Source organism: Tiliqua scincoides, chromosome 3, assembly GCF_035046505.1.
Source record: "Tiliqua scincoides isolate rTilSci1 chromosome 3, rTilSci1.hap2, whole genome shotgun sequence".
NCBI lineage: Eukaryota > Metazoa > Chordata > Lepidosauria > Squamata > Scincidae > Tiliqua > Tiliqua scincoides.
Genome location: NC_089823.1, coordinates 213,591,570 through 213,606,606, shown reverse-complemented (window position 1 = coordinate 213,606,606; position 15,037 = coordinate 213,591,570). Strand labels below are relative to the sequence as shown.

Sequence of the window (15,037 nt, the reverse complement as noted above, 5' to 3'; positions counted from 1 at the left end):
GGATTTCTGAAATTCTTTGAATTAGGCTGCAATCCTAACCACACTTTCCTGAGAGTAAGCCCTATTGAACAGAATAGGACTTATTTCTGAGTAGACCTGGTTAGAATTGTGCCCATAGTCTTTTTCCCTGCAGCTGGATCCTGGAAAAGCTGGTGGTCATTCTCATACATCAAATGACTTACCAATAATTGTAACCTAAGAACTCTACAGTTGAATTTACTGAAGAGTAGTAAAAAGTGAAATCATAAGACACACAAGACACTATTATAAATTAGTACTTAACCCTCGTAGTACCACCACTGTGGGTGTTAAGTGTCAGTTTGTAATAGTGTCTGTGTGTTAAATGAAGACTAAAATTAATAACGTTAATGAATGAAAATGTACCTTATGATTTCAGTGTTTGAAATTCTAACATAACTCTAGTTATGCGTTTTGGAGGCTCCCTGAATATGTTGCAAAAATGCAACGTTTTTAATGTTGCACAAATGCATCTATAGTAGGAAACAAATCTTAACATGTTAATATTTTGTGCAAACTTTTAAAGGTTGATTTTTAGGCTGATATTTAGGCTTACATTTTCCGACTTACATGAGTATATACGGTAATCTAACAGATCAGTTTGTCTTATTTTTTTCCAGGCTAAAGGTAGCAGTCCTTTGCACAAATTAAAGTGGTTGAGAGTAGTGTTGGATGAAGGGCATACAATACGAAATCCAAATGCTCAGCAAACTAAAGCTGTATTAGACCTGAATGCACAGAGAAGATGGATTTTGACAGGTAATTATGTCATAGGCAAAACATTGTAATTTGTGTCTTAACTTCTGAGTTATGATATTGGATGTGACCAGTTATAAACAAAACCTTCCTGACTGTTGGTTGTCTTATGTTATCTGCCTCCCTCCTTCTCCAGGACCCGTTCTCACAGGCAGTAAGTCTCATCTCAAACGTTTATTTTGTAGTGAATTGTGCGTGATGTAATGTGTTGCATGCTTTTTTGTGTCCCTTCCTCCAGGCACGCCTATTCAGAATTCCTTAAAGGATCTGTGGTCTCTTCTTTCCTTTTTGAAACTGAAGCCGTTTACGGATAGAGAGTGGTGGCACAGAACAATTCAGCGCCCTGTCACTATGGGAGATCAAGGAGGGCTTAGGTATAAAATGTTTCTAATACAGTCTAGATCAGTGTTTCTCAAACTGTGGGTTGGGACCCGCTAGGTAGGTCGCAAGCCAATTTCAGGTAGGTCCCCATTCTTTTCAATATTTTATTTCTAATATGTTAGACTTGATGCTACCATTTGGGGAAATGTTACAGACTTGTACTTTTAATAAGCTACTATATATATTTTAACAATGATAGTAAATGGGACTTACTCCTGGGTAAGTGTGAGAAGGATTACACCCTAGGATTGTTAAAATTTTCCTGCTTGATGATGTTACTTCTGGTCATGACATCACTTCCGGTGGGTCCTGACAGATTCTGACAGATAAAAATTGGGTCCCGGGGCTAAATGTGTGAGAACCATTGGTCTAGATAATTGTGATCTATTCAAACCGGTGAGTAGGTTTATATATAATCTGTATTGTCTGAGAAGAATTCAGACTTTAAAATCTTCTTAGTGGTGGGCTCTTAATGTAAAGTAAAAGCAGAAAATCTGTTTATGTACAGTACGTAGCAATGCACTCAGAAGCAAAACCTATTGAGTATTAACATTGTCTGTCTCATGGGTGCTTCCTTTGTCTTGCTAGGCGTCTACAGACTCTGATTAAGAGCATTACACTTCGAAGAACAAAAACAAGCAAAGTTAAAGGAAAGCCGGTTTTGAAGCTCCCAGAACGCAAAGTATTTATTCAGCATATTACGCTTACCAGTGAAGAGAGCCAAATCTACAATTCTGTGAAAAATGAGAGCGTAGCTACTATTAGCAGGTAAATAGTGCCAACTGTTAAAAAAAAATTCCATTAGGTTGCATTCAGTTGTTATGGCCTGACTTATGAAAACATCTTTAGCTGATCATACTCTGTTACAAAAAGCTCAGTGGAATGCAGAATTTAAGGTATAAAGCTATAATATTTTTAATATGAGGAACTATAAAAATTGAACAATTTTTAACTTTGATAGCTGACATGTTAGCAGTGTCTAGCTGAAATGATAAATTGAAACACTGATGGTATTTATTTTCTAAGAGTGAGAAAATAAGACTGTTCATGTTAACGAGGAAGGTAAGACAACGAGGAAAGCAATTACTACTTTGTCAGTTGTAATTGTATACAAAGAAAGCTGCCCTTTTAGGCAGTATTCTTGAAATGTCTATAATGTTTTAGGCAGGTGATTTCTGGTAATGTAATTATTTGTATGGATGTAGCTAACATGATAGTAATTTGCATTATAAACTAAATTTAGAGCATTTTGTTCTAGTAGTAATCGGATACAGATTGCTCTTCATGCTCCTGGTCCTGTGATCATGTGGTGTCTGAGAGTGTACTGCAAAATTCAAATTGACTTCCACCAAGCAAGAATGAACCTCTCAAAGTAAAATTGGCTACAACTCCATTTCAGTCTTAAATTTGTATTTGGTGTATGTGGAGTTTGCTGTCACTGCCTCTTACTGTGTGTACAAGTAAAAAAAGTTAGTGAATTTATTGTACCATGATTTACTTATGTTTTCCCAGTGTCTGTTAAAGCAGAATGCAACTGGTAGTTGAACTTTGTGTGTATGCGTTCATGTACTTGCAGCTGTTTGCAGCTTCAGCAGTAATGTTTTTAAAGTTTTAATTTACTACAGAGAATGAAATGAAATGGTGGAGGAAATGGACACATGCATGCAATTCACATTCATTCTTCTAATGTCTATATTGTTCCTTAGGTATTTTAATGAGGGAACTGTCATGACCCATTATGCAGATGTTCTTGGTGCCTTGCTGAGATTGAGACAGTTGTGTTGTCATCCAGGTCTCTGCACTGTTGCATCCTCCTCCAGCTGTGTTGAAGGTTAATATCTCGTGCCATGTTAAAAGTGTTGCATGCCATTCATCTCAGGTGTTGGTTTGCAGTCCTGGTTTGATGGGAAAGCACAAACGGTAGTGCACCAGTTGAGATGTAATGCTAGACAATGCTATGTGGCAGTAAACAAGAAGTAACTAATATAATTGGAGTACTTATGAGGAGAATAGAGCACACATGCACAAGGCTCACTTAGGTACTACAGTACTGTAGTTTGGCATGAAAAATGTTATTTTGATGACTCCAGTTTTGTAAGCTGCTTTTGGTTTTTTATAGAAAAATTGGATAAAAGGTTTTTAAAAAAATAAAATGAAACCTATAGTTTTGCAGCTACAAATTATGGATTTTCCAAGAGATCTCTTGCATGCTCAATTGCAGGCGTATCACAGGGTAGTTTAACTGTATAGGTGAAAAATGGTTACCGCGCATAGGTCTTCCCTTGGAACCTGGGTTCTGTGCATCATTTTTCCTATTCTGTCTTGAGTTGCTGGAAAGAGCAGAGAGGTTCTTCATATCAGTCACGCAAAGGCAAAAGTTGCTTGGTCTAAAGTACAAAAAAGATCCAACTACAACTGGATTTAAGCTACAGGTATCCTCTGTGATCGGTGGGGCCATGCAGTGCCTGGTCACTAGAAGGCGTTTGTGCTTCTATAGTAAATTATTTTTTTTGATAATTTTAGCTTTGGCCTGATGTAATTAATTAATATTAATATTCATTAATATTAGTCTCTAATATTAATAATGTTTTGCAATTAAACATTCAATTTTGGTTCAGTTTAAGACAACTTCAGCATATGAAATGTTTAAATACAGTGTTTCAGAACAGCTCTTTTAGAAAACGGTGTTTAGTGATAGTTTTGCTGTCTAAGGTAAAGAAAATCCCCAGATGATTTATGTTTTGTAAAGTATCACTGCATTCAGTTGTATCTTAAATGATGGTGTCTGATAAGTAAGGTGGATATTTATAAATGGCAGATTAATTGTTTTTCTTAACAAAGGCACGTCACTTATTGTGCATTGTGGACCTTGGATGTTATACTCAGCTAATGGCCTAGCCCTGTAACATTTCTCTTGAATATTTTTGTGAATGTGTACATGCAGAAAAAGGTACTCCTGAAGAACTGCGTAAGAAGTTAATTGAGAAGATGAAGTTAGTTCTAAGTTCAGGAACAGATGAAGAATGTGCTATTTGCCTAGATTCACTGAACTTTCCGGTGATTACACACTGTGCTCATGTGTTCTGCAGGCCGTGTATCTGTGAAGTCATCCAAAGGGAGAAGGTTAGTTATTACCTTCAGCTGACTGTGATGAATTATTTGAAAGTGTGTGCATTAGACCTGGATGACTGAAAAGTAATAGGCTGTTGTTCCGATAAACCAGATTAATATTTAATGGCACTTTAATAGCACCTTTGGATTTTAGGTGTTGCGAACTTGAATTTCATCTAGTGCTTTTTCATTTTCACATGAAATTATATGTAATACTTTAGTTACTGATATTTCTTTGTATTGTGTGGCATATACAGTGCCACAGTGAGATTTTGTTGAACATTGTGCCCTTATATTAGTTTAAATTTATTTTTGTTGATGTTCTGCAGTATCCTTAAGCCATTTCCTCCTAATGTTACATATATGCAACAGAGTTAAAAAAAAACGTACACCTGTGGGCAGGGCAAAAATGGGTTAATGTGAATTTAGGTGGTGGTATCTACTAAATTTATAGTTCCATTTACCTTTAAAAAAAACCTGACAGTTGATTTTGAGTTTAAACAGTGAAGATTCCTTATTCAATAAAAAGAAAAAGCTTCTGTTTTGCTGTTACATAACCGCATGTGCTTTTGTTAAGCCCATCAGTTAAATTGAAAGTTGGAAGAAAGTTTTAACTTGTGGCGTAATTACTGCTTCTTTCATATGTATCCAGCCCAGAACAGTACAGTTAAAATGTCGCCAGTGAGCCAAAATGTCTAGAAAAAAGAAATACACAGAAAAAAGAAACACCAGTCCTCTGCATGGAAAACTTCCCATAATTCCCTGGGAATATGCTTTCTCAGAGAGGATGCGCACACATTTCTTTCCTTAGATTGGTGCTAATCAGTTTGTGTTCTCATGTTATAAGTGTACTTCATTCAGGAATAAAGAGCCCTGCTGATGACAAGTCAGTGAAGAGCTGAAACACTTGACAATAACAGCAGACTGTTAGTTTTGCTGAATGGGACTGCTGTTCTGCTTTGTTGGGTTTAGAATTGGTGAAGACTGCAATTTTTGGGCTGCTCACTTTTTTCACCCCAGTTGTTATCCAGCCACTCATAACCACGTTTCTAAGTATAGCATGCTGCAGCCTGTGCACTGCAGAAAGGAACTTGACTAGTAGAAACAAACACAAAAGGTCTGATCTTGAGGAGGTTGTATGCGGGCACCATATTACAAGGCTGTAGCAAACTGCCACATGTTAAGAGTGGGCAAAAACACTCATCCACTTGAGCCATTGTTAAGGAATGTTAGGGTACCACTGTAACTATTACAGCATGAGCTACAGTGTGAAAATGTGCAAACGTTGCTTTGTGCCTGGACAGGGAATTACAGTTCATCAAGGTCCTCTTTTGGCTAGAAGGAAAAAGCAGTAGAAAGTGTACGTCAGTTGGTCTTTGCAAGGTAGTTGAGCAGAGTAACATTGTGTAAATTCAGCTGTACTAATGTGCAAATCTTGACTTATGACTGCATGGCAGTAACGTTGGAACTTTTAAAATGTGAACTTGCATAGTAGAACTGTTACCTTTAGGGCAACCCAATTTGCAGTAGGGGTTGGACATCCCTTTTTTGGAATTTTGAAATCCAAAGTATTCTGAAAACTAACTTTTTTTGAACACCAACATGACCCCACAAGTGAAATATTCCACGCCTGACCTCTTGTGATGGGTTGCACAAAATGTGCAAACTAAAATATTGTATAAAATTACCTTCAGGCTACATGTATAAGGTGTGTATGAAAGTAAATGAATTTTGTGTTTAGGCTTGGGCGCTATCCCCAAGATATTTCACTGGGTATATGCAAGTATTCCAAAATATGGAAAAATTCATTATCTGAAACGCTTCTGGTCCCCAGCACTTTGGGTAAGGGATGCCCAACCTTTGTTAGCATAGTAGATCATGAAAAGGTGCACCTCTTTTCCTTCCCTCATATTATAATGTTTGCGGTGGAGAAATCAAAGCTACTGATTGAAATGTGAATTTTAAACATGACATGCAAAGGACCGGTGTGTGTTCAGAAGACATAATGTTTAACATTTTTATATTTTTCAGCCCAATGCCAAATGTCCTCTTTGCAGAAAAGAGGTTGGATTAAAACACCTAGTAAAATGTCCTTTAGAAGAATGTGATGGTGAAAAAAAGGCCGACCAAGAATGGGTATCTAGTTCAAAGGTAAGAGTCAGATTTGAGCACTCTGTTTTTCTTAATGCCTCATATTAAAAATGCTGTCCAATGAGTTTTGAAAAAATGCATTAAAATGTTTCATTGCAAATAAAACACATTGCTAGATTGTAGTCATTTGATTAGAAGTAGCAGATTCTTAATCATGTTTCCTAAAATTTGAGACCTCAAGCTACAGCGGGCATGCTGGTAAAAGTTGTTGGTTTCTGTACTGGAACAAATTCTAACTAGTAAGGAAACCTACTAAGTAAACATTCTGCAAACATTAATGGAAATAAAAATTCCAAATTTGTATAATTACATATTACAAGTAAACCTGTATTCAAGGTGGCATAAGGGGTACTTGCAGCCATTCAGTTTGCCTGGACAATCCTGTGTTGTTACCTTACAGTATGTGAAACATTTGTTCTGACTCTGTTGCCTCTGCTTGTTTGGGCTGCAAACTGAACCTTTAAAGGTAGAATATGGATTAGAGGGAATTGGCTAACTCATCTCTTTTCATATAGTTATTGTCTACCACCCGCTTCTTCCTTCTCCCTTTCTGGTGGTGTTTTGCCTTCCTCTTTCTTCCTTGCTCCCTTAATGGGGATTTTATCCGTTCACATAGCTCCCATATAGATTTTGCTTCCTTGTTCCTTTTCGCTAGGGCTCAAGTCTTTAGCTTTTGGTTCACCTTCCCTGCTTATTCTGATGACCACAACCTTGCTGGAGTAGTGAAAGACATAGCTTTATTTTCCCTGCATTTTGTATGTAGTTTTCATTCTATCTGCCTTACCAAGCCCTGACTTGCCACACTCATTCAGGACAACTTACAATAAAAACATTTTAAAAGCATAAGTGTTCAGTAATAATCAGTGGCAGCCCCCTCAATAACCCAAATAGTGAGAGAGCCAACATCGTAACTCTCTCACTATTGTGTTATAGCAGGTCAACAAAAGCCAACTGCTAAAAGATTAACAGCAAGAGGATCTGTGGCATATCAGAGGGCAGTGAATTTCTTAGGATAGGTCCTTCATAGAGAACTTCCTCTCATGAATTTCTGTCAGCCAAACCTCAGAAGCAGGTGGGAATTCACAAGATGGTCTTAAAGATGTTGCATGATGGATGAATGTACGTAGGTGGAGGTGGTCCTTGAGAAACTTTGGCTCTAAGCCATATTGGGCTTTAAAGGTAATAACCAGTATCTTGAATTGTACCCAGAAACACACTGGTAGCCAATTCATCTATATCAATAACAGTATCACTTGGTTATATAAATGGATGTCTGAGCAGCTACATTTTGCACTATTTAAAGTTTCTGGAGAGTTTTCATGAGCAGCCCCACATAGCCTGTGTTGCAGTAATTTGCATGTGAAGTAACTAAGGTGTGAGCAACTGTTGCATGGTGCAGCTGAGAGACAGGTGCAACTGTTGGCCAAAGCTGGGCAAAAGCATCTTAGAACACTTGTATATACAGAATATACACTTGTATATACAGAATCAAGCTCACGCTCAGGAGTATTCTCAAGCTATGAATCTGATCCTTCAGGGGCAGTGTAACCCTGTCAAGAACAGGTTGACGCCCATTTGTTACCTCAGTCTTCTTACCAAGAGAACTGTTGTCTGGTTTTAACTTCAGCTTAAAGCCTTTTACTGACTCTAAGTACCAGTTCTAATCCTCTCCAACTGAGGACAAGCTGGATGGATGAAGTTGGATATCTTCTGTCTTTTTGTGAATATTTAAAATCTTCCTACACTTTGATTTTATTCTGCTTATTAGTGTCATGAAGTTGTTGTTGTTTTCTGAAAAAGTGTATATATTGTACAGAAACTGTATTAGTTAATGGCCTTTGTGCCCATGGAGTTTAGACTTGAACTCTCCAAAGGAATAACTATACAGGAAACCACTTTTGTTTTCAAATATTGCATACTTGGTATTAGTTTCTGATTGGCTGATTTGCTTTCATCTGCTGGAGGGCTAGCAGTTTTGGCATGTGATTGTAGAAGACTGGAGAAAAGAATGATTAGTTTGGCACAGAAGATGATGAAAATGTGTAAGGGCTCCTTTTATGTCAATAAAACTAACTTTAAAAGAAGTCAATGAGGTCTTGTGATTTGTATAACTGAAAGTAATTATTTGTGTTTCAGATCAATGCTCTGATGCATGCTTTGATAGAGCTAAGGAAGCAAAATCCAGCTGTTAAAAGTTTAATTGTTTCTCAGTTCACAAAGTTCCTGTCTCTAATAGAGATTCCACTGAAGTAAGTAGAAATATATGCTTTAAGAAAATATGTGCTTGTTTGAAATATTATTAAAAATAAGTTTGGTGGCAGAGGAAAATTGTGTAACTTAAATATTGACCATCTTATCTGCTATCTTTTATAGTTATAAATTTCTTTTTTTCTTGAATAATCACTTTTTCTATTTTAAATCAAATTCACTCCCTAGGACTCTAAATACACTGACTCTTGTACAACATATGACTTTTTTCCTGCTTCAGGGAATCTGGGTTTGCTTTCACTCGTTTAGATGGTTCCATGACACAGAAAAAAAGAGTGGAAGCGATTAAGCAGTTCCAAAGTAATGAAGCGGGGTCCCCAACTATAATGCTGTTATCTCTAAAAGCTGGAGGTGTTGGCTTGAATTTAACAGCAGCTTCCAGAGTATTCTTAATGGATCCAGTAAGTATAAACTTATGTGTTTCATCATGCAGCACTAATGCTATGAAATGTATCCGCGACGTGTAGGAAGGATCAGGAAAGTTTCTTAAGAGGCTGGGTATCAGCAAGCTAGCAAGTCGAGGTGGGACTGGTCATAGCAGCAGGATAAAAACACCTCTCTCACCAGGTTACATATGAGAGGAAGTTTGTAATAAAATTGAAGACTACAAATATGCATCATTTATTGTTGTAACACATCGGTGTGTGAAAGGTGTGTAATCCTTTTGTCTCTTTCTGAATTGGCCTTTCTGTCTAAAGGCAGGAAGTGAAATCCTTTGGAAGACCTTTATACCCTAACTCAACTCTGATCAGGAATGCTCCTCTTGGCAGCAATCAATGCTTATTCCTAGTATTTCAGACTTGATGGCAGAGATAGTAATCACCAAGAACTATTCACTGATGAATCACTTTGCCATGAACCTGTAACAACAAAATGAATTGTAAATCTAAACTATGAACACAAAAGAACTGTTAAACTTCTCAACACAATTTTACCAAATGTTTACTCAAGTCTTCTTCCAGATGACTTTATGGGTTATAATTTAGCAGCCTCTAATTTGAATGTGTAACTTGTGACAAGACCTCACAATAGCTTATCAAATATCCCCAATAGGCTTGGAATCCTGCTGCAGAGGATCAGTGCTTTGACAGATGTCACAGACTTGGGCAGAAACGAGATGTTGTCATCACCAAGGTGAGCTGACTCTTACATCAAGCACTTGAGTCTATAAGACAAGGGGAACTTCTTTAAATTCTGCTTTAAAATCTAGCATACTTATGTATATATACACCTCTGATCAAGGGTCTGCAGATGCACTTCAGGGAGTTGTATTTACAGGATTGGGAATGGGACGTACACCAGTTGCTGCTCTGTTCGCCTTTATCTATTTGCAAAGTTCTGGGTTAAGATACAAAAGAGTGTACACGGAACAGCCAGAGGTGTGAATATCAGTGAAACTTCACAAATCAGCTGAGACAAAAAAACTGCTCCCTGCTTTCCCTCCTGAACAGCTGATTGGTAGGATTTTTAAAAAGGGCTCAGTACAAGCAGTCTTGGCTGTTGACATGTTAAAGTGTAGCTGCAGTTTCCCATTCAGCTAAGAATATCCATGCAGGAACCGGTGACCATGTACCTAAGGTCCTTGCTGGATTGGAGCACTCTTTTAAGGGAAAGATATGTTGGTGGCTGCAAGGAGAAATACCTTCTTACCACAATTAAGGTAGCTAGTGTGCGTGTGTGCATATACCCACTTACCCAGTAAGCTTCTAGAATTTGTCTTGCCCTTCTATCAGTTGTGAACTTGTCCATGGTGCTGCCTGGGACCAGGACCACAAAATTCTGCTCCCTGTCTGAGAAACATCACTTCTGGTTTTCACCATGCCATTTTCTGGCATTTTGAAGGCCTCAGAAGGCCTTCTGGGACCCCTAGGGGCCGTGGGAAGCTTCCCTGGTTCTTAAAAAGCATTCTAAGGCCTCAAAAATGGGCCTTCAAAGAGGGGGAAAAATGGTGGTTGGGGGGAAAGGGTCGTGGTGCTCCTAGGGGCATTTGCTCCCCAATCCCCAGCTATGCCAGTTCCTTTTATTCCTATTTATATGCAACAAAGTTACACTGCTACACTTTAGGGATAAACATTTGGATCCTAAGCAATATGGCCAGAAGCTTGTGGAAGGGGACTCAGTCTCTTCCCCACAGCAGCAAACTGTGCATCCTGGAAAGCCACATTTGGAGGTCAGGAGACCTGCAGGAATAGCAGTGGTGCACATGAAAATCCGCTGGAATTTGGGCAAAGCATCTTCTGTGAGCAGGAGTGGAGGCACCTTCCACGAGTGTTTCTTTGAATCCAGCTCAGTGAATTTGCTAATCTTTTTCAGTGGCTTTTGGAGAGATGTGGCTTGATACTTTTCTGTGTTTCAACCTTATTAAAAAAACAATTGTCTTTAGTTCATTGTGAAGAACTCGGTGGAAGAGAACATGTTGAAAATCCAGAACAAGAAGAGAGAACTTGCAGCTGGAGCATTTGGAACCAAACCACATTCAAGTGAAATGAAAATTAATGATATTAAGATCTTGATGAATTTATAGTTTGATGTCTTAGGAATATCTCAAACTCATATTTGATATTGATAGTCAGTATGTATATAGTAGGGTTTGGAATTACTTTATTAAATCGTCATGTACATGCTGTACCATGCAGGAAGATGGGCAAATATTTGCAGCTAATTTTTTTGACTCCCAGGTTTTTGGGGACCAGATATGATGGCGGTCTTCCAAAGTTGACTAAAACTGTCTATGCATGTGTTCTTTAAATGCCTGATACCTTTTCAAATTGTTTTCAGTGTATTGAAACCACTTCGGTAGTCTTCAAAACAAGGAATACTAAGCTTTGAAGACAGAGGAAATTCCTTCCTAACAGCATCACATTTGTGTTCCAGCTTAGATTGTCAGCATATATAATAAACATAACCTAATGTTTGTCCTCTGAAAGGAATACCAATGATAAACTAACATCTATTTGTTTCTGCAAGTACTTTTTTGATAGCAAAACTGTTATGGAGGGATGCATACAGTGTTGGACCAAAATAGCCTAGCAAAAACTTCAAGAATGTAATCTAGACAATTTTAAACTTAAACTGCAATATTTTGTTTTTACATTTTAGTTCACTCTGAGATGCAATTTTTGTGATGCTAGGACTTCTGAAGTGAGCTGTATATTGGAGTTTAATGTACACTACTAAAGTTTGCATCCTACTGTATAGCTAGAATCTTTATAATTTAACAACCATGTTTATTGAAAAATAAACATTTCTTGATCCTCTGTTCTCATGCTGTCAGTGGTCATTCAGTGAAGAGCATTGCTCAGAATAGTAAAACTCCAGTTCAGTGCCAGTGTTAATCCTAGGAAAATGAACTTCTGATTTATCCAGATTTCTGCCTACCTTGTTTAACCTGGGTATCTGAAGTGTAGCAGAAAAATTTACAGTAGGAGTATTCAGAGTGTTGATGCAGCAAAAGTTGGTTCTGGTATCTTTTAGTTAATGTCTAGCTGAAAGGATCTGGAAATCTATACCTTCATGTGCCACTGTTAAGAACTAGATTCTAACTGCTAGCTTAGCTTTGCCTCTCATCAACAGGAGCCAGCTTTTTAAAGAACGGACACATTACTAACACTAACCCTCAACTTCCAATGCCAGGCTTTGTGGGAAGGAGTTTAAATTTATTCATGAACACTTCGCAAACCTTTGCCCTTCTTCCTTCTAGTTGAATAGGAGCACTATCCTGCTCTTACTGTTAAGAATTAGCAAGCTTGTATGGTGCTTGCCTTGTAAGCAGTATATGCCATCTGAATACTAGTTAGTGATGGGTGGTAGCTGCTACCAGTGGTCTTCAGTCAGCATTTTTTTCTAAGTTCATTTCCACAAATATGGAGAAAATATTCTTGGCTGTGCTGGTGAGATATAAATATAGGAAGCAGGTAGCTAAACTTCTAGCAAAGAGTGGTTTGGAGGCCAGGTGCTAAAATGGCAGTTAAAAAAGGACTAGTTCTAAAAAAAACAGCTTTATAGGAAAGAAGTTTCTAGCAGAGATAGGATACTGTGATTAGGCTGAGTTTGAAGAATACAACAGTAAAATGGAACTTTAAGCACTTGAAGGGTATTGGTTTAACTGTTGTTTTGGCTTGCTCTTTAGCAACGTGTCTCATCTAGATGTTTCCCTGATGAAGTTCTGAAAAAACAGAATGAAACATTGGACTTTAACCATGGATTCAAATTCAATGCAACTATGATCTTTTCAGCTGAGTGTTATTGCTAGCCCTGAGACTACTCTACAGGTTTATTTAGCTGCTTGTCCATTTGCTTTTTAAAAAGGTAACCTGATTAGTGTTGTATTAGCTAAAGACTGAAAGAACCTCTAACACAAAACTTTAGTAGGATATAAATGTCCTCTGCTATTGCCCAATGGTTTGTCCCTATCATGGAGATGTAGGGCAACTGATTTTGATAAAAGGAGGTATGTTATGGCAAGATCTATACAGGAAACATGTACTTGAAGTCCATTATTTAAATATCGCTATCATACTTTGGGCTCACATGCATCCTTGTGCACCTGCTTACTTAGCAGTCCATGTTGTGTGGAAAGAGTCTCCAAGAAAATGCTATGCAAAGATTGTAAACAGGTCTCTTGCACCAGTGCTCACAAATGACAGCAATACTAGGAAAAGGTTGCTACACAAGATACTAGTTTGTTCACACACCACCACTGCAGCCAAGAACATTTGTGGGAGGAAGAAGGGAGAAAGAATGTTAATCCATTTGAACTGACAGCTGTAGAGTCCTTGTAATTTTTGCTAGGATTCCCTTTTCCTAAAGCTTCATAGTTTATGTGCTCATGCTGAGCACATACTTCCAGCTTCTGACAACTATCAAACTAACCTGCTTTTAGATGGGCTGTAGAGATACTTCAGTAGTAACATTTAGCTTATCTACTCAAAACTCTGTTCTAGTGATATTTGGGTAGTCTGCTCATGGTTTAAAAACAAACCCTAGAGCAGTTCTGAGAGTCAGACCTATGGCTATGGCACACATGCAGCTACGACCAAGTAGAAATATGGAACATGCAGAGCTCAATCTACAGCCTCAGGTTAGCAAAGCATAGGACAACAGTGCAATATCAGTGATCAGTCTGATACTAATAATCTGTATCAGTAATTTACAGCTTCAAGTGATGGTGGGAATGAGTTGGGACTATTTTGATTTTAGTGTGGTATGGAAATAGGACTAGGAGTAACCAAGTTCCCATTCTGTCTTCTAGCTTTTAAAGGCGGCATTTAAGGGTCTAGTAAAACACATGTTTATTTACGTTTGATGACAAGTTCTTAATGCTGTTGACAACCCTACTTGTGTGCACATACCTACACTCTCCAAACACATCTCAAAAATCAATTTCAACCTTGCAAAAACAAAACAGGAAGAGTCACACTAAGAAATTCTGAGAAGTTATTTGATCAGCAACAGTAGGAATATCAAATCTATTTTTGTTCATTAGAATTATTGCCAAGCAATACCTTTAACAATTTTTCCAAAGGGCAAAAAGACAAAGAATAAAAATGTTTCTGGCACTGCCCTCTGGCTTAACTCACAGCAAGTATTTATTGCATGTAGATCTAGGAAGGCAGTTTTAGCTAATATGCCATTCTCTTCCTGGTTTAGCAGGAAGTGAGGGCAGACACTTGGTTCTAAGGCCTGCAGTATTGAATATAGGGACACTAGTTCCCATCATTTCGTGACTGAAAGCCAGCCAACAGGAAATAGCAATAGTAGTACCTTTCAGGAGCTGTTTTGGCACAGTAGCAAGTGTCCCTAGATATTAGGCAATTAAAAACAAAATAGTCCTGAAGCCAGCTGATATGCTGATGACCTTAGCTTGAAAATGCAGCAATCATACACCTATTAGCAAGTATTAGCTGTGCTTTAACATTGAGGGTACCTACCTCAAGAAAATATCCATAAACTTATAAATCTGCTACATGTTGGCAGTATTATCCACCAATAAACTAGTATTGTTTTGGCACCCAAGTTAAAATTGATACAGGAACCTTTCTACGCACATTTTGCAGTGTACCAAAATTATGCAACAGTTGATTCTAGGTAGTGCTTGTCAAATATTACATTTATTGCTACCTCTGCCAGCCTAGTCATTTCAAGTATTTAAGCTAGGGGTTTGGTTTTGCTTGCTTAACTTCAGAAGTCCGTTGCAACTCAAAGTACGAGAGCCTTCACATAAACTGTTCATGCAGTTATGCTAATACAAACAAACCATAGAATGTAAGAGGGATGGTCTTTTGCTTGTGATTTTTTTCCCCATAAGAGATGGTTTTTCTTCAGCCACAAAGGTGATTTCTCAACTAAATAG

At 37.9% G+C, this 15,037-nt stretch overlaps 1 protein-coding gene across 3 annotated transcripts in view; it reads left to right on the top strand.

The window, feature by feature from the left end:
• The window catches only part of HLTF (helicase like transcription factor), a 33,471-nt gene extending 21,508 nt beyond the window's left edge, over positions 1-11,963 (top strand). For all 3 annotated transcript variants that reach the window (XM_066621166.1, XM_066621167.1, XM_066621168.1), the window contains 10 exons: positions 639-777; positions 1,013-1,148; positions 1,744-1,923; positions 2,862-2,986; positions 4,100-4,278; positions 6,298-6,417; positions 8,554-8,666; positions 8,906-9,086; positions 9,739-9,819; positions 11,069-11,963. In XM_066621166.1, coding sequence (XP_066477263.1) covers positions 639-777; positions 1,013-1,148; positions 1,744-1,923; positions 2,862-2,986; positions 4,100-4,278; positions 6,298-6,417; positions 8,554-8,666; positions 8,906-9,086; positions 9,739-9,819; positions 11,069-11,209 — 1,395 coding nt within the window. In that variant the 3' untranslated portion in view covers positions 11,210-11,963. The remainder of the gene's footprint in view (positions 1-638; positions 778-1,012; positions 1,149-1,743; positions 1,924-2,861; positions 2,987-4,099; positions 4,279-6,297; positions 6,418-8,553; positions 8,667-8,905; positions 9,087-9,738; positions 9,820-11,068) is intronic.
• The last annotated feature ends 3,074 nt before the right edge of the window (positions 11,964-15,037 follow it).